This window comes from Passer montanus, unplaced genomic scaffold (genome assembly GCF_014805655.1).
Source record: "Passer montanus isolate IOZ18808 unplaced genomic scaffold, ASM1480565v1 scaffold44, whole genome shotgun sequence".
In the NCBI taxonomy this organism is placed as follows: Eukaryota; Metazoa; Chordata; class Aves; order Passeriformes; family Passeridae; genus Passer; species Passer montanus.
Genome location: NW_024369262.1, coordinates 2,904,159 through 2,931,338, shown reverse-complemented (window position 1 = coordinate 2,931,338; position 27,180 = coordinate 2,904,159). Strand labels below are relative to the sequence as shown.

General features: G+C 56.1%; 5 protein-coding genes and 2 non-coding genes across 13 annotated transcripts in view; 2 read left to right on the top strand and 5 right to left on the bottom strand.

Annotated features, from left to right (window-relative positions):
* Positions 1 to 839: 839 nt before the first annotated feature.
* On the bottom strand, positions 840 to 7,342 carry RPL23A (ribosomal protein L23a). The gene is made up of 6 exons (XM_039720599.1): positions 7,336 to 7,342; positions 2,753 to 2,804; positions 2,151 to 2,331; positions 1,741 to 1,917; positions 1,303 to 1,372; positions 840 to 901 (listed from the first exon to the last, which is right to left on the bottom strand). Exons 2-6 carry the CDS (start codon positions 2,775 to 2,777, stop codon positions 887 to 889), a joined length of 468 nt encoding a protein of 155 aa, XP_039576533.1. The 5' UTR covers positions 2,778 to 2,804; positions 7,336 to 7,342; the 3' UTR covers positions 840 to 886.
* On the bottom strand, positions 1,444 to 1,510 carry LOC120507880. The gene has a single exon (XR_005628861.1). It is a non-coding gene; the product is annotated as a small nucleolar RNA SNORD42 (small nucleolar RNA).
* Positions 1,988 to 2,058, bottom strand: LOC120507885. Its single transcript, XR_005628866.1, has one exon. It is a non-coding gene; the product is annotated as a small nucleolar RNA Z17 (small nucleolar RNA).
* On the top strand, positions 3,168 to 5,999 carry RAB34 (RAB34, member RAS oncogene family). Of its 3 annotated transcripts, none has more exons than XM_039720588.1 (11): positions 3,168 to 3,244; positions 3,919 to 4,023; positions 4,106 to 4,197; positions 4,518 to 4,583; positions 4,740 to 4,841; positions 4,911 to 4,975; positions 5,067 to 5,118; positions 5,229 to 5,310; positions 5,385 to 5,475; positions 5,568 to 5,678; positions 5,755 to 5,999. In XM_039720588.1, exons 2-11 carry the CDS (start codon positions 3,970 to 3,972, stop codon positions 5,820 to 5,822), a joined length of 783 nt encoding a protein of 260 aa, XP_039576522.1. In that variant the 5' UTR covers positions 3,168 to 3,244; positions 3,919 to 3,969; the 3' UTR covers positions 5,823 to 5,999. The 3 variants fall into 3 exon arrangements, with proteins under 3 accessions (XP_039576522.1, XP_039576521.1, XP_039576520.1); XM_039720587.1 differs by having other exon boundaries at positions 3,176 to 3,237; positions 5,755 to 5,998; XM_039720586.1 differs by lacking the exon at positions 3,168 to 3,244 and having other exon boundaries at positions 3,536 to 4,023; positions 5,755 to 5,998.
* LOC120507666 (adenine phosphoribosyltransferase-like) lies at positions 6,031 to 7,605 on the bottom strand. Of its 4 annotated transcripts, none has more exons than XM_039720592.1 (7): positions 7,389 to 7,603; positions 7,128 to 7,277; positions 6,933 to 7,026; positions 6,704 to 6,850; positions 6,528 to 6,626; positions 6,223 to 6,457; positions 6,031 to 6,179 (listed from the first exon to the last, which is right to left on the bottom strand). In XM_039720592.1, the coding sequence occupies exons 2-6, from the start codon at positions 7,248 to 7,250 to the stop codon at positions 6,330 to 6,332; spliced, it is 591 nt and encodes a 196-aa protein (XP_039576526.1). In that variant the 5' UTR covers positions 7,251 to 7,277; positions 7,389 to 7,603; the 3' UTR covers positions 6,031 to 6,179; positions 6,223 to 6,329. The 4 variants fall into 4 exon arrangements, with proteins under 4 accessions (XP_039576526.1, XP_039576529.1, XP_039576528.1 ...); XM_039720595.1 differs by having other exon boundaries at positions 6,531 to 6,626; positions 7,389 to 7,590; XM_039720594.1 differs by having other exon boundaries at positions 6,031 to 6,457; positions 7,389 to 7,605.
* Positions 7,606 to 8,664: 1,059 nt separating this feature from the next.
* Positions 8,665 to 10,685, top strand: PROCA1 (protein interacting with cyclin A1). The gene is made up of 4 exons (XM_039720583.1): positions 8,665 to 9,007; positions 9,681 to 9,813; positions 9,916 to 10,050; positions 10,128 to 10,685. Exons 1-4 carry the CDS (start codon positions 8,827 to 8,829, stop codon positions 10,609 to 10,611), a joined length of 933 nt encoding a protein of 310 aa, XP_039576517.1. The 5' UTR covers positions 8,665 to 8,826; the 3' UTR covers positions 10,612 to 10,685.
* Positions 10,686 to 11,537: 852 nt separating this feature from the next.
* SUPT6H (SPT6 homolog, histone chaperone and transcription elongation factor) overlaps positions 11,538 to 27,180 on the bottom strand; it is a 28,307-nt gene continuing 12,664 nt past the window's right edge. For both annotated transcript variants that reach the window (XM_039720511.1, XM_039720512.1), the window contains exons 13-37: positions 26,761 to 26,859; positions 26,337 to 26,466; positions 26,086 to 26,236; positions 25,543 to 25,697; positions 24,895 to 25,090; positions 24,537 to 24,676; positions 24,341 to 24,458; positions 24,168 to 24,244; positions 23,904 to 24,039; positions 23,385 to 23,522; positions 22,260 to 22,427; positions 21,456 to 21,583; positions 20,245 to 20,452; positions 19,660 to 19,807; positions 19,283 to 19,425; positions 18,413 to 18,553; positions 17,148 to 17,343; positions 16,786 to 17,024; positions 16,448 to 16,561; positions 16,210 to 16,334; positions 15,628 to 15,740; positions 15,165 to 15,242; positions 14,911 to 15,077; positions 13,584 to 13,765; positions 11,538 to 13,427 (exon numbers count right to left, since the gene is read on the bottom strand). In XM_039720511.1, coding sequence (XP_039576445.1) covers positions 13,241 to 13,427; positions 13,584 to 13,765; positions 14,911 to 15,077; positions 15,165 to 15,242; positions 15,628 to 15,740; positions 16,210 to 16,334; positions 16,448 to 16,561; positions 16,786 to 17,024; positions 17,148 to 17,343; positions 18,413 to 18,553; positions 19,283 to 19,425; positions 19,660 to 19,807; positions 20,245 to 20,452; positions 21,456 to 21,583; positions 22,260 to 22,427; positions 23,385 to 23,522; positions 23,904 to 24,039; positions 24,168 to 24,244; positions 24,341 to 24,458; positions 24,537 to 24,676; positions 24,895 to 25,090; positions 25,543 to 25,697; positions 26,086 to 26,236; positions 26,337 to 26,466; positions 26,761 to 26,859 — 3,677 coding nt within the window. In that variant the 3' untranslated portion in view covers positions 11,538 to 13,240. The remainder of the gene's footprint in view (positions 13,428 to 13,583; positions 13,766 to 14,910; positions 15,078 to 15,164; positions 15,243 to 15,627; positions 15,741 to 16,209; positions 16,335 to 16,447; positions 16,562 to 16,785; positions 17,025 to 17,147; positions 17,344 to 18,412; positions 18,554 to 19,282; positions 19,426 to 19,659; positions 19,808 to 20,244; positions 20,453 to 21,455; positions 21,584 to 22,259; positions 22,428 to 23,384; positions 23,523 to 23,903; positions 24,040 to 24,167; positions 24,245 to 24,340; positions 24,459 to 24,536; positions 24,677 to 24,894; positions 25,091 to 25,542; positions 25,698 to 26,085; positions 26,237 to 26,336; positions 26,467 to 26,760; positions 26,860 to 27,180) is intronic.

Here is a 27,180-nt window from a genome sequence, read left to right as displayed (position 1 = left end):
CCATCCAGCACCGTCCTGGGAATCTGCCACCCTCCACAAGAGGCCTGAAGGAACTCGGTGTCCCACCATTCAAGAGCACAAATACCCCAATCAATATTTGGCCACGGGTTTAATCATCTTTCTCAGTCAAGTTTAAGTATGTACTTAGGCTCAAGTACCCTTAAGACTTTTCCGTAACTCCCCCACGCCCTGCTCAGGCAGTGCTCCACATTCTCCTGACTCCAAACACTCTAAAAGCTGGTTTCATCTAGAGACTTAAAAGCCAAACGTTGCAAAGGCAGCAACAGCATTTGGAAACAACCCTGAGGACAGTGAACCCTGGGAGGAACAGCAACAGGGAAACTCATGCTGCAAGCACATGGAGACTGTGCCAGAAAAACCCACAAAGCCTCCACTGCTGGATTAGCAGGAGGATTCCAAGTGAACCTGCAGCATAAGCAGGGAGCTGATACGCTGGGGAAATGGTGTGACAGGTCACCTGTGTCACATCAGAGCCACTGACAGGGTTTTGTTGTGGCCAGCCCTGCTCTGCTCCACAAGGAAGCGACGCAGGACACCCAAAACACTGATCACAAACACATCCCAAACACCCTGAGCAAGAAAATGCAACACACAGGAGGTCTGGGGGCAAATGTAGAGATATTTGAGATTTAGGTGTCACCTCATGCTGACAGGATCCCAGACACCCTCTGGCCCTGCACAGCCCTCTCGTGGAGCAGTCAGCCCTGCCCACCCAGGGCCAGGAAGGGAAGGAGGAGCCCCCTGAAGAAGGCAAGGCCCAGGAGTTTGCTGGGTGCTCTCTCTCACACGTTGCTGCCACAAAACACAAGAGCCCTCAGTGGTGTCACAATGTTTATTAGTCTGTACAGTCCTCGGCAGATGCAGTTTAGATGATTCCAATCTGGAAAGAAGCAAAGGATGTTAAAACACATGGTATGGTGGCAGAAAGGCAGAGCCTCCACCACAGGCATCACTGCATCTCCCCAGGATTCCTGTCCTCCAGGGCTTCCTCCTCCCAGAGCTGCCCAAGAGCCTCACACATCCACTCTGCACACTGATTCCACAGTGATCCTTGTGCTGTACATTCCTTTACTCCACTCTGTGCCACCTCTGCCTACCTCAACCACCTTGAGGACTGAACTGACTGAGGACGTGGCTCCTCAGCACTCAATCCTGTCTGCCCACAGGGCCACAGAGGTGCCACCACACAAGCACCTCATGAAGAAACTCAGGAGGAACAATCAGCGGAGGAGACACGAGACAAGGGGCAAAAAAAGCTTCCAAGTTTCAAAGCCACCTCACCTTGTTGGCCACATCCAGTGCATCATAATCAGGAGCCAGTCGGACGTAAGCCTTCTTCTCTCCATCAGGCCTGGAGAGGAACAGGAGGCATCAGACAGAGACAACTCCTCCCCCCCTGCTCCACACTCCTAAAACTCCCATGTGCATCAGTGGTTCCTTTGGAAGCATCACTTTACTCAGTGGAATCGAAGTTTTACATCATTTGCACAGGACTCCCTGGGTGTCAGAAGTGCTCCTTGAAGAGGCAAAGAGCTCCCTGAGGAAACCAACCCTCAGGTCTGCCAGCATTTCCCACTCCCACCAAGATGTGCTCAGCCAACAGCTGCACTTAGCTGTGGAGCTTTATCCCACATCTCCTCAATCTCACACTCATTCCCATTTTCTGCCACAGTGAAGCCCCTCACACCCTGCAGGGACCTGTTCTCCTCCCCTCCTCACCTGATCAACGTGTTAACCTTGGCCACATCAATATCATAGAGCTTCTTGACAGCCTGTTTGATCTGGTGCTTGTTTGCCTTGACGTCCACGATGAACACCAGGGTGTTGTTATCCTCAATCTTCTTCATGGCTGACTCTGTGGTCAGAGGGAACTTGATAATGGCATAATGGTCCAGCCTGCAAGAGAGGTCCTACCATTAACAGAGGGCAGGCAGGTGCCCCTCTGAATTTCAGGGGCTTTCTTTGGGGTGCATCAGCCACCTAAGGTTACAATCACAAACTCTCAGGCTTTGGTCGCTTAAAATCATCATCTGCATCCCAAACCACCAGGTCCCCAGAGCAGCCCATCCACGGGGCTGCTCCCAGCCCAAAAACCCCCCAGCAGGGGAGGGTCCCACCCCCACACGCACTTGTTTCTCCGGGGGGCGCTCTTCCGGGGGTATTTGGGCTGCCTCCGCAGCCGCAGCGTCTTGGGCCTGCGGAAAGTGGGCGACGTGCGGATCTTCTTCTTCTTGTGGCTGTGGACCCCCTTCAGGACGGCCTTCTTGGCCTTCAGCGCCTTTGCCTTCGCCTCTGTCTTCGGAGGCACGGCTGCGAGGAGAGCTCAGTCAGCAGCACAAGGATGGGCAGGGTCGGGGTGTGCCCCCCGGCCGGGCGCGGCTTCCCCCGCTCAATGAGCAAAGACTTCACCCCGCTCCCTCATCCGAACAAGAGGAGCCCCAAAACCCCCATCTGTGTTAAAAATCTCCCGTTTCCGTGCTGGAAGAGGCACTTATTCCCTCCCGCCACGCACGAGTCCCAGCACCGAGACGGGAACATCCCGCACCGCCCTCACACAACCCGGCGGGCCTCTCCCGCCGCCTCCACGTGCCCAGGCCCAACACAGCCCTGGAACCCCGCGCCACTCCCCGCCTCGCTCAGCCCGGTCACCCCCACACACACAGCAGCCCCTCGCGGGGTCGCACACGCCGGCCCGCGCCCCCAGCACGGACCCGGCGCCCCGCGCCCTCACCCTCCTTCTTCGCCTTGGGCGCCATCTTGGCCAGGCGGAAGCCGAAAGGGGTCTCCCGCTCCGCGCTGCACGGGCTTATACCCCCAAATCTCGCGGGAGCAAGAATTGGGATGGGAATCCCCATCGCCCCTCCGCCCCGAGTCTCGCGACACCTTCGGGGCATGCCGGTCGTGGTAGTACTCACTAAACGGCCTTCTGTGCGCATGCGCGGCCGTTCCCCGCGCGCCGCAGGGCGTCATGGGAGTTGTAGTCTGGCACGCCGCCGTCCCTCCCCGCCGTCGTGGCGGTGCGGGACCGGGGTGAGCCCCGGGGTGGCGGCGATTACCGGGGTCCCGTCGCGGTGCTAGCAGCGCAATGGCCCAGTCCCGGAGTAACCGGCGTCCTGGCCCCTCCCACGCCCCCGAACGGGGGCGTGGGAGGGGCCAGGACGCCGGTTACTCCGGGACTGGGCGTGAAGCACCGAGCACCGCTACCGGCGCTGGGAGGTTGGCGGTAACGGGGACACCCCGCTCCGTTCCCTCGCCGTGGGGACTGGGACGAGGCGGGGAGAGCTTGATGTTGGGCTGGGATGGGGCGAGGGGACGGCGGGGTCCGTGCACGGCGGACACGGGACGGGGGGACACGGAGAGGGGGGTGGGTGGCACTTGGGGACGGGCAGAGTGCGGGGCGGGGACAGCGACACTGTGGGGACACCTGGGGATTGATGGATGGATGGATGGATGGATAGTGGGGACGGTGGTGGCCGGGTGTGCAGGAATGTGGGGGTGGGTGGTGGGACAGGGGGACAGCTGCGCGACAGCCACGCCCGGGGGCAGGGGACAGTGACACCCCGGGAGGGCACACGGCATGGCACACTCGGGATGCGTGTGGGGACACGGGCTGTGAGGACAGCCACGGGCAGGGGGGCTCGAGGTGGCGCGGGATGTGGGGACAGCCATCCTTGGTGACGCGGGGAGCCAGGACACGGGGACAGCCTGGGAGAGCGGAGACTTGGGACGAGGGGACAGCCCCGCCTGGGGACAGCCACCATCCAAAGCGCTGCTCGTGGGGACACCGGCGACACGGGGGCAACGGCGACACGGGGCAACGGCGACACGGGGGCAACGGTGACAGGGGGACAACGGCGACACGGGGACATCGCCACTCCCGGCTCTCTGTGTCCCCAGAGCTCGCGGTGACCGCCACCCCGTCCCCGCCGCCCCGGCCACCCCCGGACCATGAACGTGCTGGCTCCGGTCCGCAGGGACCGGGTCATCGCCGACCTGCCCGCGGTGAGCGGGGGGACGCGGCGGCGCGGGGGTGACCCCGCCGAGCCCCGCGGTCACCGCCGTGTCCCTCTTTGTCCCCTCGCAGTGCTTTCGGAAGGAGGCCGCCCTGCACGCCCGCCCCGCCTTCCACCCCGCCGTGGCCAGCGCCTGCCGGGAGCAGCGCACGGGCACCGTGGGGTCGGTGCCGCCCCTTCGGGGGTGACAAGGGGCCGGGGAGGGGGGTGACAAGGGTCCCCAGCCGTTGGGGGGGGTCCCCAGCGTGGGCGCCGCGTGGCTGCGGGCGCTGCCCGTGCCGAGCCCTGCGTCACGGCGCTGGAATGCGGAGCGGGGGGGACACGGGGGACACCGGGGGGACACGGGGAGAGCCGCGGCGGGGCACGCGAGGGGCAGGGGGGTGATGCCCGCCCAGCCCGGGTGCCCCTGTGCCCCTCCCGGGACAGGCGGGGGGTGAGCAGGGCCCCCCGACCCCGCTGAGCAGCGCCTCCCCCTCGCCGCAGGTTCAAGATCTCCAAGATCATCGTGGTGGGCGACCTGTCGGTGGGGAAAACGTGCCTGATCAACCGGTAACGGGAGCCCCGGGAGGCTCGGAGGGGGATGGAGAGGGGGAGCGACCCCGCAGGGCCCAGCTCCGGGGCTGGGCGCTCCCGGGGAGGGGGCACCGAGCCCCCACGGGGCTCAGGGGATGTTGATACCCTGATACCCCCCTGGCTCCCCCCCAGATTCTGCAAGGACACTTTTGATAAGAACTACAAGGCGACCATCGGGGTGGATTTCGAGATGGAGCGGTTCGAGGTGCTGGGCGTGCCCTTCAGCCTGCAGCTGTGAGTGCTGGCAGCCCCCTCCCCACAGACCCCTGCAAAGCCCCCCTCCTCACCTCCCGCACCCCCCAGGTGGGACACGGCCGGCCAGGAGCGTTTCAAGTGCATCGCCTCCACCTACTACCGAGGAGCACAGGGTGAGCTCCCCGCTGCAGCCCAGCTGCCCACCCCACTGTCCCTGTCCCTGTCCCTGTCCCTGTCCCCATCTCACCCCTCCTTCCTCCCCAGCCATCGTGATTGTCTTCGATGTCAACGACGTGGGGTCCCTGGAGCACACACGGTGGGTGACACGAGGCCTGGGGTGGGAGTGGGGGCCTCAAGGGCTGGACAGAGCGGGGTTGGGGGCTGCTGTGGCGTGTGGCCACCAGCTGGTGACAGTGGCTCCCGCAGGCAGTGGCTGGCTGACGCCCTGAAGGAAAACGACCCATCCAACGTGATCCTCTTCCTGGTGGGCTCCAAGAAGGACCTGAGCGTGAGTGTGTCCCCCTCCCTGCGGGCACGCTGTGCCCTGGCTGTCCCTGTCACCCACCCACGCTCCCTTGGCAGACCCCAGCCCAGTACAGCCTGATGGAGAAGGACGCTCTCAAGGTGGCCCAGGAGATGCAGGCAGAGTACTGGGCTGTGTCCTCGCTCACCGGTGAGCCCCAGCTGGGTGGGGGGCTGCAGATCTGCAGATCCCAGCGTCAGCCGGGCCGGGGGGCACTCAGGGGGTCTCTCCCCGCGGGGCAGGGGAGAACGTGCGGGATTTCTTCTTCCGGGTGGCGGCGCTGACCTTCGAGAGCAGCGTGCTGGCCGAGCTGGAGCGCGGCAGCAGCACCCGCAGGATCGGCGACACCGTGCGTGAGTAGCCCTGCCCAGCCCTGCCTGGGGGTCCCCTTGTCCCCCCACACACCCACCCTGCCTTTCTGTCCCTCAGGGATCAGCAGCAAGGAGAGCGACCTGTACCTGTCCACGCCCCGCAAGAAACCCAAGTGCTGCCAGTGAGGGGCAGCCCCAGCCCCCTCCGTGCTCTGGACCAAAGAGGGGCGACCCCGGCCGGCCCCGAGGAGACGTCCCTGCCACCCCCAGCCCCCCCAGCCCCCGGCCTGCCTGGGCACCCCCGGCTGGGGCGGGCAGGAGCCCCCGGGTGGCTCTGCAGCTATGCAAACCCAGGTACTGCTCGCAGGGAGAGATGTCCTCAGGCTCCCTTTTGTCTTAATAAAATCTTTTTTATGCTTTGTAAGAAAGGCGTGGGGCTGGGGGCAGGGGGCTGGGGCTGGCTGGGGGTCTCCCTGTCCCTGGTGCAGCCCCCAGGCTCACAGGCAAGCAGGAGAATGGATGGCTGCCACTGAGGACGAGTTCCTTTTCCACCGAGGAGCATCCCTGTCCTGCAGAGCCAGCAGCCCTGTGTCCCTCGGGGGGCTGCAGGGGACACACGAGGTGACACTCCCACATCAGTCCCACACGAGGTGACACTCCCACATCAGTCCCACACGAGGTGACACTCCCACATCAGTCCCAGCCCAGCTGGTGCTGGTCGAAGCGGGGCTGCAGGCGGGGGGGGACACAGTGGGAGCACTTGTAGCGCTCCTGGATCCACTTCCCTCCCTCGCTGCTCTCCATGCAGATGGCAGCAACGCCTGTGGGGACACACGGCGGGGCTCAGCACCGCCTGTGGGAGCTGTGCTCCCACCCTGGGGTGCCCCCTCCTACCTGCCACGACCCCCCCCAGCCGCTCCACCAGCTCGATGGCCGCCCTCATGGTGCCCCCAGTTTCAACCCACTGGTCCACCAGGAGGACGCGCAGACCTGAGTGGGGAGAGGCTGCGGGTGAGTGCCCCGCGCCCGCGCTCAGCCCCCCGGCAGGGAGCAGCCCTCTGTCTCACCGGGGGAGATGGCGTCGGTGCGCAGCTCCATCAGCTTCTGGCGGCCCGAGTAGTCGCTGTAGGGCTGGGCCTCCGTCTGCACGCACAGGTGCCCGGCCTTGCGGATGGCCAGGAAGCCTTTCCGCAGGGTGGCAGCGGCTGCGGCGCCTGCAGGGGGGCACGGCACGGTCAGGACCCCCAGGACGAGGGACAGAGACCCTGCCCTCGCCTGTCCCTGTGCCCTGCTCACCCAGGATGAAGCCCATGGCGTCGATGCCGGCCACCATGTCGATGGCGTCTCCCTGGAAGGGCTGCAGCAGGTCGGCCACGCAGTCCTGCAAGCCCTGGGGGGAGAATGGAGGGGCTGGGTGCCCGCAGCCCACCATGGGCACCCACAGCTGGGTGCCCCAGCAGCCCCCCTCCCTGGCACCCCTGCACTGGGTACTTGCGGGTGGCAGTAGAGCCGGGAGGGGTCCAGCCAGGCATAGTTGGGACCTTTGACGTTGGGGGCCATCAGTGCCAGGTACCAGCCCTTCTCCCGGGTGGCAGGGACGTGGCACAGGTCCATGCGTGGGGACTGCAGGCGCTGCAAGCACTGAGCAGGAAGGGGGGGGTGAGACTTCCCCACCTCCCCACAGCCCGGTGCCCCCCACCCACAGCCACACGTGGCACCCCAGGGCCCAGGGTTCCCGTTCTGGCTCCATACCTGGGTGCTGGTGGCAGGGCTGAGCCGAGCAGGGCCCTCACAGGAGCGTCACAGACAGCGACAGCTGAGCGGGGGCAGCCCCTGTGGCACCAGGCCAGCGCCCTCAGCCAGCTGGACACGGGGACAGTGCCAGGCAGGAACCCTTCCCATGGGCCACTGATGTCCCCACGGGCTCTGCTGTCCCAGCCAGGCAGCGCTGTGGTGGGAAGCGACATTTGCACCCCACGTGGGCGTCCCCAGCACCAGCTGCCTGTGCCAGTGTGGGTGGCACACTGGGGTGGCACCCTGTGATGCAGGGGTCAGCCAGCCAGGGGGATGTCCTGCAGCTTTGGGTGCTCCTGGGATTTTTTGAGGCCACGCACGTCCCCGTTGGGGTGTCCAGGCAGCCTGCCCTGCTGAGAGCTGGCTGCCACAGCACCCCAGTGAGCCAGGGCTGTGTCCTGACTGCCAATGGGCTCCAGGGGCAGGAGCTGGCCGGGAGGGACGGCCCTGGCAGCGCTCTGGGAGTGCCGGTGTGGGCGGCCAGCCCGGCTGGGCACCGGGCTCTGGGCTGTGCCCAGTCCTGTGAAAGGCACATCCACGAGAGGGGATGTGGGGCCACGGGGAGCGTCCCTGGGCTGGGACATGGGGATGCAGCACACACTCGTGGGGGGGTGAAGAATCGTGTTTCCATCGGGGGGGATGTGCAGATGGGGGGAGCACCGCGGGAAGGGACAGGGAGCATCTGGGGCTGGGATCCTGGGGTTCCCAGAGCATCCATCCACGGGGATGCAGGGAGCATCTGGGGCTGGGATCCTGGGGTTCCCAGAGCATCCATCCACGGGGATGCAGGGAGCATCTGGGGCTGGGATCCTGGGGTTCCCAGAGCATCCATCCACGGGGATGCAGGGAGCATCTGGGGCTGGGATCCTGGGGTTCCCAGAGCATCCATCCACGGGGATGCAGGGAGCATCTGGGGCTGGGATCCTGGGGTTCCCAGAGCATCCATCCACGGGGATGCAGGGAGCATCTGGGGCTGGGATCCTGGGGTTCCCAGAGCATCCATCCACGGGGATGCAGGGAGCATCTGGGGCTGGGATCCTGGGGGCTCACAGGGCATCCATCCGCAGGGATGCAGGGAGCATGGTGCTCCCGTCGGGGGCCGCTCGGGGCCGGGGGCTGTGCGGGGCCGGTGCGTCACGGGGCGGGGGTTTGGGGCCGGCTCGTTACCGGCCCCGGCACATCACCCCACCGGCTGCCACAGCAACGGGGCCGGTGACCCCTTCCCCGCGGGCTGCCGGCGCGGGACGTGCCGCGGCTGCGGGAGCGGCGGCAGCAGCCCGGCTCTGCGGGACCCTCGGGGCCGTGCCGGGCCGTGCCAAGCCGTGCCGGGCCGCCCCGCGTGGGCGGGCTGCGCCACTCTATAAGGCGGCCCCACGGCGGAGAGCGGCGCGGTGCCATGTGCGCCCCGGGGCTGCTCTGCCGCCTCCTCCTCCTCTTCCTCTTCTTCCTCCTGCTCCTGCTGCCACCTGCCCCCGGAGCGGCCCCGCCGGGACGGCCCCGCGCCCGCCGCGGGCTCACCTACCCCGGGACGCTGTGGTGCGGTGCGGGCAGCAACGCGGACAGCTACGAGCAGCTGGGTAAGGGCGGCAGGGATGCTGCTACATCTGTCTTCCCTTCCCATCCCATCCCATCCCATCCCATCCCATCCCACTCCCTTCCATCCCTTCCAATTCTGTTCCTCAAATCCCATCCCATTCCCAACCCAGTGCTGCTCCATCCCAGCCCAGTCCAGTGCTGGGTCAGTCCCCACCAAGCCTAATCCAGTCCATCCCAGTATGGCTCTACTCCAGCCTCTGTTCCCAAGCTAGTTCAATCCCTGTCTGTCCCAGTTCAGTCCTGACCCAAGCACCAGTCCAATCCCAGTTCACCTCTGCCTAGTCCCTATCACAATTCTTCCTGGTGCTGGTCCACTCTTGATCCACCCCCCCGTCCCCAGCCTACTCTGTGATCCCCCCTGCTGCCATTCCAGTCCCCACCCCAACAGTGCTCCACTCCCAGTTGCTGTCCTGATCCCTAAACCCTCTCATGGCCCTGCTCCAGGACCCCGGTCTAGCCCAGTCTCATCCCCAGTGTGGGATTGGCACAGCCCAGTGCCAGCTTTGTCCCCACCCAAGCGCTGAACCCATCCACCCTCCCCTACCCCATGCACGTGTCACTCCAATCCAATCCCGACCCTAGCCCTAGCCCAGCTCAACCCCATCCCTGCATGCAGGCCCCCCAGCCCTGCCTGCAGCCCCCGTTTCCCCGCAGGGGAGCACCGGGACACGGACCGGTGCTGCCGGGAGCACGACCACTGCCAGCACGTCATCCACCCCTTCACAGCCCGCTACGGCTACCGCAACCTGCGCTGGCACACCATCAGCCACTGCGACTGCGACCACAGGTGAGCGTCCCCAAACTGCCCCGGGGCTCCCCGGCACCTCCCCGGGGCTCCCTGGCACCCCCCGGGCGTGGCAGCCCCCTGAGCCCCGCTGTGCCCGGGCAGGTTGAAGGAGTGCCTGCGGCGGGTGAACGACACGGCCTCGCGCGTGGTGGGCCAGGCCTTCTTCAACGTCATCCAGGTGCCCTGCTTCGAGTTCACCTACAGGGAGGAGTGTGTGGAGCCCTACCTCTATGTCTGGTGAGTGCCCCCCTGCCCTGGGGACCGTCCCCTGCCCGGGCGTGTCCCACCCTGTGGTGCCTCCTCGGTTTTGGCAGGTGTAAGACGTACAACACGGTGGCCGTGGCGGTGCCCCGAGAGCCCGTGCTGTATGAATTTGGGGGAGAGCTCATCGACAGGGCAGCCAGGCCCAGGGGAGTCCCCCTGAGCCCCCCGTGGGGCAGCACAGGAGGAGGAGCCCTCCCAGGGGATCATCACACCGGGACAGCGCCCAAGGCAGGCAAGAAAGAGAGGAAGAGAAAGAAAGATAAGAAAAAAAAGGGGAAAGGTCTGAAGAAGAAAGGCTCTTCTGAAAAGGGGGCACGGAGCCATCCTGGCCCTGCTGATGCCTGGGCCCTGCTGCCATCCTTGGGGGAAGCATCCAACACCATCCTGAGCGATGCCCCAGCGCAGGAGGGAGGGGGCAGGGAGCCAGTGCCAGCCACTCCCTCCCCAGTCCCCACCACCAGCGGGAAGAGGAGGAGGAAGGAGAGGAACAGAAAGAAGAGGCTGAAAAGTAAAACCGAGGCTGAGCCTGCATGAGAGCTGCAGCTCTGAGTCCCCTCTGAGCCCTGCACGGGTCCTGGCTGTGAAATAAATTTACATCTGCTCGAGCATCCTTGGTTTTGTCTCTGGGGGAAAGGATGGCACTGGGGGCAGCATCCAGGGGAACTCCCAGGGCTGATCCCTGGGAGGGGAACACCCAGAGCTGGGTGGGTATCCAGGGGTTTGAGCTGTGCCTCACTGCTCCCCTCAGTTCATGTCATTGCCCTGGCACTGGGGACACAGCTCTTGGCCACATGCTGGCAGCAGGGCTGAGCCTCAGTTTTAGCTCCCCTGCTAGAGGGTTAAATTCCAGCCCCTCAGGCATGTAATTGTCTCTGGGAGTTCTCTGAATTGCACCACCCAAGCTCTCTCATCCTCTTAATGCCTTGCCTTTCCCATGCTCCCACACCAGCATCAACTCCTTCTCCCTTCCTTTGGGAGGAACAGGGGCTTGGCCCTCCCTGAAGGCTCCTCAAAAGCCAGCAGAGCTCCTCAGAGTGGAACAACAGATGCTTTTCCAGCCCTGGGACAAAGGCAGAGCTGCCTGGGTCCCTTCCTGGTGGGTGGGGATCCTGTCTGGGCCCCTTAACCAGGAGCAGGAGCAGGGCATGGCCACCAACTCCTCCAGAGTGCTTTCAAGGGTGGAGCGTGGCTCAGCCCGGAGTCCTGGTGAGGTGGTGGAAAGATTTTCCTGCAGCAGCACCAAATTCCAGCCTTGGAAAAAGATGGAATGCCAGAAGCCAAGCAGACAGCAAACCCCACACGTGCAGTGCAATCCCAAATCCCTGAAATAAGCGGATCACACGAGGCCGGGGGGGAATACCAAGGGTGGAGGAAGGCATTGCTTCCTCTCTGGGTGCAAAGCCCCTGTGGCAGCCCCAGCATCCTGGCAGGAAGCACGGACAGGGGGCACGCGGACCAGCTTCCCAAAAGTAGAACTTTTATTGACAGCAAGGGAAAACTTAAAACAGAGACAGCCAGAAAGGAGGCAACAACACACAACTAGCCTCCCCTTTCAGGTCCAACCAGCAAGGAGCTGCTCCCAGTCAAATTCCTATTGTACAGTCTCACGAAATAAGAAAATAGCGCCAGGTTCATCCACCTGAGACCTCGGAGCTGTGGGCCCCAGCCCACGCTTCTCCCCACGGGCCTGGGGGGCTTTGGGAGGAGCAGGACCCCGTCACCCCCTCAGCACTGCAGAGGGGAGGGCATTGAAGCCAGGACCTGCATTTCTCTGTGCAAAGAGCTCTGCTTTGTCTCCCGGGTCGCTGCCATTCTTCAGGAGCATTTACATGCAAAGAAGAGCTTTGTTTCCTAAGATCTGCTGTTCCTGCTCATTTCCTAGCAAAGGAGGCTGACCAGGAGCACTGGGAAGGAACAAAGGCTCTGCTTCCATAGAAAATCCCTACTAACAAAGCAGGAGAGGGGAGAGTGTGTGCAGCAGGAACTTTTCCTCTCAGAAATATCTCTCCCATGCGGGCAATCCCTCAGGAGCAGCACACTGGGATGCTTCTTTATCCACTTTATCCCTCTCCCAGTGTCTCTCCCTATCCCACACCCCCAGGGAGGTGCCCCCGATGTCAGCGTGATGTCTCCATGTGGTGCATCCATAACAAAACCTTATTTGTTAACAACAGAAATCAGCTCCTCTGCAAAACTTGCAGCACACAGAGGGCAACACCAAGCAACAAAGGCAGGAGGAGCATTGACTCCCACCAAGCAACTCTGCTCTGAGCAAATCCTAAGGGAAGGGCAGGGTGCAGGCAGAAAACCTCTGAGCTAGCATTCAGTAAAAACTCTATTTATTGACCCCTCTTGGTTACAGCTGGCAGGGGAAGCGGGTACAGAGGAGGAGGCCATGCACTCCAGGCTGCTCCATCCCATGTGTCTGTCCCAGGGAAGCTGCCGCAGGCTGGCGCTTTATTTCGCAGTCTGATTAAAAAAAAACCAGTCAAAACTAAATAAATATTGTTCCAAAAGAAGCCAGAGGAGAGAGCAAGCCTTTGGTACAACAGCTGCATCTCCAGCAAGACTCCGAGCTGCTGTGCTGGACCCCTCCAGCCACAGCTGGGGTTGGCACAGGCTCTGCTGAGCCTGTCACAGAGGAAAACACGGAGCAAACAACAACAGGAACTTTGTGAGAACTCTGGTTCGTTTGTCACAACCCCCACGACTTTGCTTTGTGGTCTCGGGACGAGGGGAGGTGACAGTCAGGGTTTGGGAGAATCCAAAGGAAACAGGCTCACTCCAGGGCAATGCACTTCCAGCTCCATTTGCTTCCCAGTCTTTGGGGTGGAAGCAGAGTGCTGTGCATGTACAAGGACAGACTCCTTTGACCTCATGTTTGCTTTGCTAAGTTTCCAAGGTGCCTCAAAACTGGAGCCTAGAACGCAGAGGCCGATGCAGTGTTCCTTTCTATGATATATTTTTCTTATATATAGCATATATTTTTAAACCAGCCCTGCCAAGTCTATTCTCTCGCTCAGGTGCACATCACCAAGAGTCATTTCCCACCATCCCACGACGTATAAAACAGGAGTTATGTGTCTAAGGGAAGTCGCTTCCTATTGTTCCCCCTCCTTCCCCCTTCCCGGGAGAAGAGAGGGGAGGTGTCGGGTGTCAGGTCCTATCGATCCATCTCATCCAGGAGAGGCGTGGCGTCCCCGGCGATGGACATGGGCGTGCTCTCGATCATGGGGCTGGGAGAGGGCCGGGGGGTCAACCTCTGCTTCTGTTTCCTCCGCTCAGCCTCCTTCTCCTGCAGCCACTGCTCGGCCATCTTGCCCCAGTCGATGGCAGCGTGGCTGTTGGTCCTGCAAGGACAGGGGGACAACGTGAGATGTGACAGGAAAAATTAAATTCCCTGCCCTCCCTCCCCATGGGGGAAGCAACCCCATCATGCTGCTTCCACAAAAACCAAGAAAAGCAATGGAGACAGGACAGGGATGGGAGCACTCAGAGCTACTCACTTTGGCTGCTGCCTCTGCCTGGAGCTGGATGAGGGCTGTGCCTGGGACTGGGTGGACTGGGGTGTGGTGTTGGCCTGGAGCTGGTACTGGGGTGTGGTGATGGGCTGGCTGGGAGTAGTGTAGGAGTAGCTGGGGGTCATCAGAGGGGTGGCCACGGGCTGCTGTGCTGGAGTTGTGAAGACCTGTGGAGAGCAGAGGCTGTCAGGGATCCTGCTAGGCTGGGGGGGTTCTGCACTGCCCTGCTCACCCAGGAGGGTGCCCACCCTCACTCTGCACGCCCCCAGCCCTGCTGAGCAGGGCACATTTGCTCCCAGCACAGCCTGCCCTCCTTGCTCACCCAAGGGGAGATACTGGAGCCAAGCAGAGGCAAGGGGCACAAGAGACACTTGGGGCAAGCCAGCAGCAATGACATCCTGCAGTGGGCACTAAGAACAGCTACATACTTCTCTGCAGGCTGCAGAGAAGGTGCAGCAGCTCCCAGGATGGCTCCCTCCCACAACCCAAGCCAGCTGGCTTCTTGTCCCATGAAGAGCTTAGTGTCTTTGCCTCCTGGTGCTCACCTCCCTTTTTTTTTTCAGATGTCTTGATGATTAATACTGGGTTATCCACAGTCCCTGCCTATCCTCAGCTCAGCATGTACTGTGCCAAACTTCCTGAAAGCCTCCCAAGGTGCTCTAAAGGAGGATCACTCCTCCCTGCAAGCCTTGTCTTGCAGCATCTCTTCTTTGGGTGCTGCGTGTGTTTTTTGCACCCAGGCTCCTCTGTCCTTCTGCAGCTGGAATTTGCCTTGGTGCCAGCTGGGAGCTTGCAGAGTGGGCTGGAAGCAGGCACACATCAAGAAAGGCTTCACCACGAGCCAAAGCTGTCCAATTCCATCTTACTCCCTGCAAAGCCCCTGGGTGTTGGGTCAGGCTGAGGTGTTCCCCGCCGGTGCAGCTCAGAGATTAGCGCTGAGCTGAAAAGCCCTGCAAACTCAGCGCATACCTTCCCAGCTAATCTCCTCCACTGGCAGCTCACGTTGCCACTTCAGGGGCACAATCAGAAGGTTGTGTGCCCTCGCTGCTGGATCCCCCCTCTCCACCCTGCCACATTCCTTGGGGGCCAGACCAGTTTGCTCCTTGCTCCAACTCCCCCCGGAGCAGGGCTGTGTTACGCGCCTCATTTCTCCAGTCACGGGAGAAAATGAAACCTGGTTCAAGAATCCAGCCTGTGCAGCACCACAGGGACAACACCAGGACTTGGGGACCCCAGGCAATGAGGGATTCCTTTGGCTCCCAGTGGTTTCTAGCAGCCAGGAGAAGCCAGCAGAAGTTTAGGTGACACCTACGTGGTACGCGCTGCTGCCGCCTCCGCTGCCCCCGTAGCCATACTGGCTGGAGCCCCACTGTGCTGGGGTGGCATTTGGGTTCTGTCCCTGGCCCGTCACAGCAGCAATGGCACTGAACATCTGGGAGGTCATGTTCTGTGGTAGAGCATTCACTGCACGTGTCAGGTCTGCAAGGGAGACACACGGCATTAGGAAAAGTGGAGCCTGGAGGAGCAGCTCACGTCACAATCCCAACGGGAATGGCTTGCACTGACCTGCCAGGTTGATGTTAGCTGGAGTAGCATTAATGGAGGCTGGAGTCCTGGTCCGACTGCTGCTGCTGGGGGTAATACCTGTGTAAAATATCAAGAGGTAGATCAATTCTCCTGGAAGAGCAGCCATTGGTCTGAAACTCAGGATTGGAAGTTCCGGCACGATGGTTTGCTACCAGGGAATGGTGAGTGCTGGATTTTATGGTGGGGGAGACAAAGGGGAGGAAAGGGACTGGTCCAGACTTTGCTGCACAGCCCACTTGATGAAAGATTAACTCTCAGAAGAGCTCTCTGTGGGTTGGTGCATGGAGCCAAACATTTCAAGCATTGCTTGGAAACTTCCCACACACAGAAAAATCCTAGGACATGTTTTTGGGACAGGGAAGATGGAACTGTCCTTTAATAACTGTCCCTGATACCGTGTGATAAACCAACAGCTGAGGCACTGAAGTTTTAGGCTGCTCACCTGGAACAGGGTCCTGATAATGATCCTTAAACCATCTGAAAAGTCCATTCACAGTAGGGAAGACTTGGCCCCGGTAGCGGAATCCCTCTGGTGTCACTGTCACATACTCTATCCTGGGAGAGCAGGGACAGCATGAGACATCACAGGCTGTGTCAGCCACTCACTGACAGGTCACACTCAGAAAAGGCATGGACTAAAACCACAGGCAACAGCTGCACTGATAATGAACAGACAGATCCACCCAAGGCACTTTATCCTCAAACAACTGCTTCAAACTACCCTGCCTTTCCATGAAAAATCTGCCTTTCCATGAAAAACCCCCTTCCCTGCCTACACTCCCACAACACCCACAGCACAGGGCAGTGCTGCTCATGGCTGCCAGATGGTTAAGAAACATGGGAGTCTCCTGGGTGAGATTTACTGCTAGAATTGGGTCCTCCACTGTCAGGAGGCCAAATCCTGGCGAAGAGGAGGCGTGATTTGCAGGGATTTTGACAGAGCTGGAAGAAATACTGGCAGCAGTCAGCTGAGGTTGGGTACTGGCAGCACTCAGTGCAGATGCTGGGCTTGCCTCTCACTTACCTTGGTTTGCCTCGAGGCTGATATCCCAAGAGGAATTTACCAGGTAGGTCTTTACAGGCACTAATAAAGTATGGAATAAATGTTGGCTTCTCTTTCTTGGTCTTTATCAGCAGCTCTTCCAGCTTCTAATTAGAGAGAGAAAGAAGATAAATGCTCCAGGGGCAGCCCACATTTTCAGCAGCACACAGAGCCCATGGATCTCTTCCTAAGAAGAGACCACATCCTGGGATTGTCTCACCTTCTTGTCTCCACCATTGCAGTCCTGATAGTATTTGTGGTTCAACAGGTCTCTGGCAAAAGAAGCCATTGGCTGGACATAACGAGCAACAATTTCATCCAGGTCTTCAAACTCCTTTGAACAAACACATTTAAAGAGGTATTTAGGATGTATTTGGTCATACACTGCACAGCAAGGCTTGAGGGGAAAAAAAAAAGAGATAAGTATTGTCTAAGGATTCAGAGAGTGTGTTGGAAGTTACTCTCCAAGAGTGTGGAAGCAACTACAAGGACAGAAGGGCTGTGTCAACCTGTAAAATAAGTCCTTCCCCTTCCCAGGGGTGCTCTGCAGGCCTTTACCTCTGTGTTAATCCAGAGCATGGAGCCCAGGCTGAAGGCATTCTCCTTGCCCTCCTCCCGGACATCCACGTGCTGGTAAATGCCATCGTTGACCTTCCAGGTGACAGTCAGATGGTTCTCCCCTTTGCTGCTCGGCCGAATAATCACATCCCCTTGGTCCATGGTCTCCATCATCTTCTCTGCTTGCTTGAAGCTGATGTTGTGGAATGATGGGTGAGCAATTACCCTCTTGATGTATGCTGGGGAGCAAAGGGAATGTTCAGCCTTCCAAGAGGAAATGCTTTAATGCAACTGTATCTAATTGTGCTGATTGTCCTGGGAAGGTTGGAATCACAAGGGAGAGAGAAATTAGGAGAACTCACTTGTCCTCTGCTGCTTTCTTTTCATGTCTTCTTCCTGTTTGTGATCTGCTGCCTCGGAGTCGAAGTCGTAGTAGGTGTCTTTGGGCAGCTTCCACTCATTGTTCTTGTCCATCAGGTCTGAGGTCCTGCAGGTCAGGTCTGCACTGAACTTCTCAATGTCAATCTTCATGATGCGGCAGTGGACGGTCATTCCCACCTGCAGGGGAGGTGCAGGCCAAGCTGAGCAGCAGGTTTGGCTGATACACCAGATTCCCTGTGCTACAGAACAATCCACGTGGATCCTGCTGACACTGAGGAGGTACAAATCACCTCAGCTACTTCAGATACAATCTTTAAATGCGATCTTTCTACACAAACTGGAAGTCAACGGATTCAAAAAATGACCAGAATCAAAAGAGATTAAGGGAAAAATGGGCAGTTCTCCAGCACATCTATTACCCACAGCACACAGAAAGCTGCATGTCTGGAGGGTGAGGACAATCACATTTTCTATTTCAAATATCTTTCACAATGGGAGTAGCAAAACTGGACTTTAAGATGTGCAAGAAAGCAGTTATGTGTGTTCAGAAGCAGACATTCAAAGGACTGCTCTAATAAAATGTGAGGCAGAAAATCCCCCCACAAAAACTGCAATGTCTTAGTTCAATTAACCATGATGAAGTTAATTAATAACTCTTTAAAGAAATGCTGAGACCTCTGAGCTTACAGGATTATCCATCACCTGCATGGCCTGCTAGGGACTCCAAAAGACAGCAAGGATGTTAAACCACTGTTTCATTATGTGATAAAAAGGTGTTACTCCATTTCTTTAAGAACCCCAATCCCTGTCCTGAGCAGGACCAGTAACTCTGATGACCTCCACAAATTAATGGAGAGGGAAGAAAAGCTGTAGGAGGGAAAACGACCCTTGCCTGTCCAAAAGCAGTTCTATGAACTCTTTAGAAAGGCAGAAACAAAGGGCAGCTCTGCATTAGAATGCCTTCTGGTCTCCTAAACCCAGACTCCAGCCAGACAACAATAAATCCTCCTGCAGCACAACGTGTTAACTGATTAACAGGGTCCCACCAGCTGCCAAGGGAGATTTGCACAGTGGGACAAGGACACTAACCAGAACCTGAACTTCCTGCTGATTTAAAGTCCTTACACGAGAATAAGGTTGGCAAAGTCATTTAAGAACAGTGTTATTAACCAAACTGTGAGTCTTTGGTACTGGCTCCATGTTCTTCCAGCTCTGCTGGGAGTGTGAAAATCCACTGCTTTCATACCTTCACCCTTTCTTCTGGCCTCTTGACCACCTTGTCACTAAGAAATTTTGTTGGGATGAAGCCAGCAACACCATTATCCAGACGTGTCTTCACTCCAATGGCCTGACCTGGGCAGGAACCGCTGTCAAAATGGTTCCAAACCTTGAGCAAAGCAAAAGAAAATAAATCATTCAGCATGGAAACAAAATAGCCCCAGCAGTTCATACTCAAAACAAGTCCAAAAGCTGTGTCAGCAAAGTGGTGCAGCCAGCAGAGACTTGTGGAAGGGCAGGGGACAGAAGCCTTCAACAAATGCTACGCAGTAATGCAATCTTCCTCCTCCAGTTCTGCTCAGCTTATGGGACATTGCAGCCAGGAAGGTCAGAACATTTTTAGACCCTGAACACCAGCCTGTAGCCAGGGCTGGTCTCTAATGAACATTATAAGGGTTTAAAGTCACGGATTACCCAGGCTGGAATTCAGTGTTTAGAAAGGACCTAAAGTACAGCTGCATTAAGCAGCAGGTGGTCCAGATAAGTTCTTGAAATTGAGAAGGTGGCAGAGCCTTCTGTTCTCAGTGTCACAGGCAATTTCTCTGCATAAAACACAAACCCAGACCACAAACAAGAAAGCTCTATCTGCAGAGAATTGGTCAGCTTAGCCCCAGGTCCATTTCACTCTAAAAGCCATAATGTAGCCATAAAAGACCTGTCAAATCTATACTAAAGCAATTAGTCAGAAGTGCAACAGATTTTATTTACAGCCAAAGGCCACATGAGGTTGGGATCCTGAGGCACTGCAGACACAATCTGATTCCTTGTCTCCTTAGAACCCTACACAACACTCCTGCTGACAGCAGGCCCCTGACAAAGGCAGGAGAAGCAGCCCCACCTCGCTGAGCTCTGGGAAGTTGTCCTGCTGGCAGAAGGGGCACTGCCAAAGGCCAGTTTCATCATTCCGTATCGCCTGGTCGTAGCTCTCTCCCTGTGGGCGCCTGTGGGCAATCCCAGTCACATTGCAGATGATCATTTTACCTGTGGGGTGATGGGAGAGAGGAAGGGAAGTATGAAAAAACTGCAGAGCTGGGCAGTTCCCTCTATCTAAGGGTATAATTCATGCATGAATTTGTTAGGAAGTCACCCAAATACATGAAAAGCTGCTTCACACTCCACCACAGCACCACACTCACTAAGATCCCTTTGCCCCACCTTCACACATCCTGTGTCAACTCAGGAGGACCGAAAGCAGGGATGTGAACAGGGGTGTACCTATGTAAAATGTCTCTGGAGTTTCTTTGGTCAGCATATTGAAGACCTCCTCTGTGTTGGGAGAACGGTACGGGGTCCTCAGGTCCTTGTATCTGCAGCTGAGCTCAGCTCGAATGTCATACAGAGTGATGTGCTTGTCACCATAGCCCTGTGTGGGATTCGGAGGTTAGAAAGGCATGAGCAGCAGGAAGGAGGTCAGTAGAGAATCCAGTGTAAGTTTTGGAAGAACTCAAGCAAATTATGAAATAGCAAATTTAAAAAAGGGGAATGCAGCAGGCACCAACAAATGGTGAAACTTGGTCACAGGATGTTGAGGAGGTCAAAAGGACAAACGTATATAGAAAAAATTTCAGGGAAAAGAGCTTAAATGGTTAATTACTGTTCCCTGCCCCAAGTGTACTTTCTGCAAGCATTTACTGCATACCATTGTCAGACACTGACTGCTCTATCGTGGCCATTTATACACTTTATAACAGCACAGCTAATGGTCAGCTCCCAAAAAGGATAAAGCCATAAAACATGAGAATCTGAGCTGGGCAGCAGAGCTTCCCCTCTGTTTCTCAGCACCAGGAACCCCCAGTGCACCTGTCTTTCCAGTTCTTCAGCAAAGGCATCGAGATCCAGGTCCTTCAGGCGCTCGGGGTTTTCCAGGATCTCCTCCAGAGCTCCTGCAGGATTTGCATCCTCAGCTGACTCATCGTATTCCAGGGCATCCACTGCCATTTTCCTGGCCCATTCATAGGTTTCAGGATGGACCCTAGAGCCATCTAGGACTTCAATGTAGGAATCAGTGCTGAAACAAAACCAATGCTCAGATCAGGGCTCTGAGGTGTTCCTGCAGCTCAGTGATCAAGCACATTGTTGAGCACCACTGCTGCCCTCCATGGAACAAAGTACTCCAAAAAGGACACTGAATTATTCATTGTTACACCAACAGGAGCCAAGGCAAGACTGGCAAACTCCAGTCTGCAGCTCCAAAGACACAGCCAGGTATTTAGGATGCTGGGTGGGTTTGATCCCTGCATACTACAGCTGCTCTGTGAGCACACAGCTCTCTGCAGTTTCTCTCCTCACACAAATTCAGTGTTGCCCATGAGCTGTTTGGATGGGCTACACTTTACCCCCAGCACCTCTGGGATTTGTATCCTGCAAGAAACAGGGGATCTAGCAGGGTTGGATCACTCAGTGCAGGGACTCAGCCAGGTGTTCTTTTTCACATTGCTTTTCAAAGGTAAAAAACCCTGGAGAAAGCATGTTTCTAGTAAGTAACTCTTCATGCAAAACAGTCAGGTTCAGAAACACAGTTACAGCTGTCCTCAAAACACCTCTTGTGCAGTTACAAGTAACTTAATGCTCTATAAACTTCCCAGTATTGTTACTGGTTTAAGAGGAAGCCAAATTGCTGAGTTGTTTCTCAAGTTTGAAACTTTAAAAAAATAAAATACTGTTGGAAGGACCATGCAGAAACTAAGCTGAAGTGCCCATGGGTTACTGATGACTCCATGACAACTATTTTAGGGAACAATTGGTTTTAGTTTAGTTCCTCTTGACCACAAAGAGTCCTTCACACCAGAACAAGCCATATAATTAATTCTCTGCAGTTCACACTGCTGCTGTGCAAGTTTAGATGCCTATAAAAATCAGATTAATAACCAGCAATACCTGAACTTGGCCTAAAGTCAGAGGGGCCACACAGAAACTCTGGGGAACAATGACTCAGGGAAGGTCACTGTGTCACCCTGTCACTCACACTGACCCCACACACCACAGGACATCAAATACAACCCAATACCCACCTATCACCCAGTGATGCTGTGTCAATTTTAATGAAGCCAGCACAGTTGATAAACACTTTGGGTCCCATGTGACACATTGTGACCAGCTGGGTCCTGTTCTCCAGACGGGTGTTGTTTTGTTTTAAGATCTGCAGAGAGAGGCAAGAATAAAAGCCTTGAGAGAGGCAAGAGTATAAACCCTGCTATTCAAACTCAAGATTGCCCACAGAGGTTGTGATATTCCTATCCCTTGGAATTGTTCAAGGCCAGGCTGGCTGGGGCTCTGAGGAACCTGCTTTAGTGGAAGACGTCTGTGGCCATGGCCAGGGGTTGGAATTAGATGATCTTTAAGGTCTTTTCCAACCCAAATTGTTTTTGTCTGGGAAAAAAGCAGAGGATTCACACAGCACACGGCAGTGTTTAAAGCATCTGACACACGCCCATCACAACTCTTAAGCTGTTGCTCCCTGCCAGTGTCTCAACACTGTGTGAAAGATGATGATTCCACATCATCACGGCTCCAACTCTCAGGAAAAGACTTGGCTTCTTGCCTCGTGTTTTCTACACTGTGGAGGTGTCTTGACACTCTGACAGCACATCCATTCCTGTGGGTTTGGGAGCTGGCTGGGATTGAAGGATCTGCTGAGCTGTTTGTGTCTCTCAAGGATACAAGTCCATGTGTAGCTTCTGGGCGAGGCACAGCGAGGTAAAAACACACATCAGAGCTGCCAGCTGCAGCTGGCACACGGGTCCTGACTCACCTCCTGAGCACTCAGAGTGCTGGTGATGTGCTGCTTTTGTAGGCAGGCCCAGAAGCCCCCTTACCTTCAGCAGGTGAGTGCCTTTGCGTGGTCCCAGGCCACACACGTACTGCAGCAGAGCCTGGCTGTGGGGGTGAGCAATGGCCCTGTTCACATCCACCCCCACCTCGTTCACACGGTTGATGAATTCGCAGTAGAGCGCGTTCAGCAGCTCCTCCTTCACCACGTGCTCCTGGCAGAGAGAAGAGGTGTTAGCCCTGGAAAAGATGGGTCTGTGCAACCCTTTGCCACGAGCCAAACACAACACGCTGGCGCCCAGGAGCTGTGTTGCACCTCAGCTACCCCTGAGAACAGCCTAAAGGCATAAGAGAAAGAAGCAAAAAAAAAAAAAAAAAAAGGAAGGTGCTGTGTAGCCTGAATATGGCACAGAACAGGCAGAACTTGCACAAGTTTAACCTGGAAACCTTTTCTTTGAAAGCAAAGCCTCACAGGCTGCTTTCTCTTGCAGAGAAGGACCTTTCTTGCCTGTCGGAACCCAGGACACCCCTCCAGGTGATCTGGATGGTTTGAGCCCCTGGCAGGGGGCTGATGAGCCCTGGCAGAAGGCCAAAAACACTTGGGGATTTGATCCTAGCCCCTGGAAGAAATTACCAACCTTGTATGAAGAATCACAGGTCACAAAAGTTTAAGTAGCATAGTAGTAGTAAGCATGGGGTGAAGGGAAAATTTTGGAACTATGTAGAGGGGGGTTTGGAACCTTGTACAGGGGGGTTTGGGATTCTGTACAAGGGGGTCAGGGGTTCCAAGATGAAGGGATTTGGGTGTGCCCTGTCCTTCTTCTTTCTTCTCCCTAGCATCCATGTTCAGGATGATGTTGGCACTCACAGATTGGTTTAGAGTAGAAAGTCACTGTCTAACATAGGTGATAGGTATTGGAAAAATAACTGTAAACATAGTATATGTAGTTTTTAGTATAAAAGATAGCACCAGCCTGGGAGGTGTGCAGTGTGCCTCAAACCGACCTGCCAGACAGGCCTGTGGCGGGCTGGAGGAAAAACATCTTAGATAAGCACCAATAAACGACCTTGAGAACCACAAACGAAGAACTCCAACTCTTTCTTGGACCATCGGGCTGGCTCAGGGTCATCCCGACGTTAGGGAACCCGAGACTTGCCCAAGGAAAGTTTACCTGCAGAGGGTGGAGTTTCAGGCAGAGAATATCCTCATCGGAGCTGCAGACCTGGGCAAACTCAATGAGGGGGTCCTGGATGCGGCGAGCGAGGGACACGGCCTGGCGCAGCAGAGGGGGGTAATCCCGGAACTCGTTCTGCAACAGCACACACAGCCAGAGAAACCCTCGTGGGGCTTTCACACGCTGTACCACAGGCAGCAAACACACAGCAGACAGGGACTGCAGCAAGGCAGCACTTGGTGCTCATGGCAAAGAAAGCTGAGGTCAAAGGCTCCCAGGAGCTCTTATGCAATTAGTAATGGAGCAATCTCACTAATTTCCAACTACATCAATATCCACTTTGTGCATCTGCTGGTGCTGATCTCTTCAGGGAAGCCTAAGATGTTTTGCCTTGATCCAAAGATCAGTACGTGACTGTCCAGATGGATCATATCAGACAGAGGATGATGCAAGGCCAGCACAACAAATGGAGGATGACACAGCACGAATGAGCAACAGACTAAAGGGAGGGCTCACCTCAGACTTCTTGCTGTTCATGTAGAGGATGGCCAGTTCATTGTCCACCAGCTCCACTCCGATTGAGGACAGCTGCTGCCCTTGGTCCAGCTCATGAACAATTCTCTTTACATCCTCCATCAGCATCTGAGCATCCCTAGGGAGACACAACCAAGGGGACTGAGGGGAGAGCACAGAGCTGGGTCCTGGAAACAGTGAAATGTAGACAGGCACAAGGAAAGGACTGCAAAGAGACTGGCAAGTGGAAGCAGCACAAAGACTGACCTGTTCTCGCCTGCAATTGTCACCACGTGAGGCTTTTTGTTCAGGAGGAATTTTTTCAATGTTTCAATATCCTGGGCCTGGAAAGGAAAGTAGAAAATCAGAGTAGAAAAGCTAGAGGGTTTCTGTTCTGAGCTACCTGCATTCATCTCAGTGACAGCTGCACCAAGGCTCACCTTCTTTTCCCTCTCCTCCTCACGCCAGGCATTCCTTCTCTTTGTGAAATGTGGCAGTCGGAGGAAATCTGTCACCTCACCCTCTCCATTAACAAGGGCACAAAACACAGGGTGGTCCCTGTCAAACAGAGATCACTCAGACATGGAGGACTGCTAAAGCTGGACAGGCACCCAGACACCATTCCCTCCCTCCTACCTGGCTGATGAAAAGGCAATGCCCAGCACCCGGATCCCCTTCCCTTGGTTCTCATCCATGAAATCATCATCTTCCTCCACCTGCTGATCTGGTCTGTATGCAGCCACCTTCAGCCAGTTGTAAAGTTTGCGGCTGCAAGCCTGGGAGAGCAGAGAAAGGACAAAGAGGAGTGAGAAAATCCACTGCAGGGGCCTTGGCATAACCCTCCTCTGGAGGGGAAGTTGAACCAGACTCAATCCCTGACTCTGCCTCCTCCCCAAAAACTTGTGTATGATGTGTCAGGAGCTATCCCCAGAACATTGCAGGGCTGCCAGTGCTTGCAAGCCCAGCTCTGCCTCAAACCTGTGCCTCATCTCACCTTGAGGACATACTCCTTGGCCTCCACTAAGAGCTTGTTCTTCAATTCTTTGGCCATCTGCACGTAGAGGAACTGGTTGAGGGAGCGCTCAATGGCCATGGTGCGCTGCCGGTTCCACTCCTGCACCTGGTGACTGAACTCGTCCCGGTAATAGAACTGCTTGATTTCCTCAAAGTACGTCTGGTCACTGCCATAACTGCAACAAAGGAGAGGAGGAGATACTGAAAGGCTCCAGATACCTGCATGGACCCATCACTGGCAGATTCCTGTACACCTCAGATTCAGGTGGCTGCTTGGAAAAACTAGGGAAGAGCCAACCCTCCATCCAACGCTGCTTTAGCTGCTGAAGTGATGCTGTAGACAGATCACACCCACATTGCACAGTGTGGCCACTCAGGTGAGCAGGGAAGGAACTAAACTGGTTGGGAAACAAGCATCATCTTCTGCAAAAATCCCAAGGTTTCAGAGTTTGCTTTCAAGTGAGTAGGACAGATGTCTGCTAAAGTTCTCAACAAGGTGACAAAAAAAGCAAGACCCTGAGAGGCTGCTTGACTTTGAGGTGCAGGAAACTACCAGGCCATGACTTTCAGAAGTAATTTGGGTTACAGAGGTGCATGAATGAACTCTGCCATGCCAGTGGGAACTCACCCCTCCACTCCTTTCATGTCAATGCTGATATCTATGGTGAGCAGTGCCTCGTCCTCTGCCAGGCTCATTTTCAGGAACTGGTCATCTCTCAGCTCCTTTACAGGCTTGTTCTTCATGTATTTAAAGGAATAGGCATAGTGGGCTTCATCAATATCCTGGGAAAGAGGAGAGACAGTCAGCATGCACACAGGGTATTAATGAAGAAAGATCCTTCTGTATGCCACAGCAGACAATGGTTTTTATTCAATACCCCCTCAGCCCTATGCCTGCCAGTCTGCATTTCCTTCCCCAGCAGGACACAGTGGAATTGCTTCCCAGTCCCAGAGAAACAGAGACTGTTTCCATAATTGAAGACAACATCTCATCTGGTAAAATGCTGAGACTAAAAAGGCAGCACATTGCTGTGCTGGGCTCTGCAACAGCCCAGCTCAGTGCTACTCTGAGATTTATTCAGGGTTGCCACTGACATGGCAGAACAAGCATTTGTATGTTATTTAGATCCTTCCCTGAACTGACCCACAGAGTCAGAGCTCCCTTCCTTACCTTCTTCCCCTTTTTGGTTGGTGAAATGTTGATTTTAGCTCGTTCTTGGAAAGTCTGTCTCAGCACCTGTCTGACCAAGGGCTCCCTGGCGATCTGCAAAGCCACCATGTACCGAGCTCCTTCCAGCACTGCTTCTGGGCTTGGGAATTGACTGCAGGCAAAAAGGCAATGTGAAGCCTGAGAAGAATGTCCCCAGATCCTCCCACTCGTGTTACATCCACAGTAACTCCACAGAGACCCCCCACACTGACCTACACACATAATCCTTGGCCAGCTCCAGGGGCTCTGCAGGGAACTGCTCTGTCTCGTGACGCTGGTAACTGTCTCGGAGATTCTCTCCAAACTGCTCAGGTGTCAGACCAAATTTCTTAGCCAAGCCATCTGGTAAAAGAAGAAAAAACAAAACAAAAAAAAAAACCCAATGAGGACAAGGGTATTGTAGCTAATAGTGAGCAAAACCACCAGTTTTTCTTCCACACGACCAAATTTCTTAGCCAAGCCATCTGGTAAAAGAAGAAAAAACAAATAAATTAAAAAAAAAAACAATGAGGACATGAGTATTGTAGCTAATAGTGACCAAAACCACCAGTTTTTCTTCCACAGGTGAGTCACAGCACCCTGCAGAGCATGTGGGCCAGGCCACTGTATGCTCAGCAGGACAGAGCAGAGCCTTACCCAGCCCAGCTGCCTGGCAGATGGTGTACATATCCCTTCGGGAAGCCTGCTTCAGCTCAGGCCCCTTCTGCTCATCATCCTCTGCATCCTCCCCTTCACCTGGAGGAAGGATACATTAGAGAGGCATTCAGACAGCTGGAGAGTGTCAAAAGCACAATAAAGAGATTAAACACACACTGTGCAACAGTCCCTAAATCCCACAAAGGCATCTCAAAGGTAACAGTGGCCTTAAAAGTATTCAGGGTTGGAAAAAGACCCTGGAAACACTATCTTCATTGGCACTCATGCAGTTCTAATAGGAGCATCTCTAGGTTGCACATTAGAACATACATCAAGTTTGCTGATGCCACAAGGGGTGGCATTCATATTCTACTGGAAAACACCTTGTATGGCAAACCTTAAGCATTTTCAAAGGTGCCT

Coding starts and splice junctions, on each gene's coding strand:
- LOC120507666 (XM_039720594.1), bottom strand. CDS start 7,250: ATGGACCTGTGCCACGTCCCTGCCACCCGGGAGAAGGGCTGGTACCTG. Junction 6,627..6,703: donor CACCGACGCCATCTCCCCCG/GTGAGACAGAGG, acceptor CTCCCCACTCAG/GTCTGCGCGTCCTCCTGGTG. Junction 6,458..6,527: donor GGGGGGGGTCGTGGCAGGTA/GGAGGGGGCACC, acceptor GTGTCCCCACAG/GCGTTGCTGCCATCTGCATG.
- RAB34 (XM_039720588.1), top strand. CDS start 3,970: ATGAACGTGCTGGCTCCGGTCCGCAGGGACCGGGTCATCGCCGACCTG. Junction 5,311..5,384: donor GCTCCAAGAAGGACCTGAGC/GTGAGTGTGTCC, acceptor CTCCCTTGGCAG/ACCCCAGCCCAGTACAGCCT. Junction 5,476..5,567: donor GGCTGTGTCCTCGCTCACCG/GTGAGCCCCAGC, acceptor CCCGCGGGGCAG/GGGAGAACGTGCGGGATTTC.
- PROCA1 (XM_039720583.1), top strand. CDS start 8,827: ATGTGCGCCCCGGGGCTGCTCTGCCGCCTCCTCCTCCTCTTCCTCTTC. Junction 9,814..9,915: donor CACTGCGACTGCGACCACAG/GTGAGCGTCCCC, acceptor GTGCCCGGGCAG/GTTGAAGGAGTGCCTGCGGC. Junction 10,051..10,127: donor GAGCCCTACCTCTATGTCTG/GTGAGTGCCCCC, acceptor CGGTTTTGGCAG/GTGTAAGACGTACAACACGG.
- RPL23A (XM_039720599.1), bottom strand. CDS start 2,777: ATGGCGCCCAAGGCGAAGAAGGAGG. Junction 1,918..2,150: donor AGCGCCCCCCGGAGAAACAA/GTGCGTGTGGGG, acceptor CCTCTCTTGCAG/GCTGGACCATTATGCCATTA. Junction 1,373..1,740: donor AAGGTTAACACGTTGATCAG/GTGAGGAGGGGA, acceptor GTTCCTCTCCAG/GCCTGATGGAGAGAAGAAGG.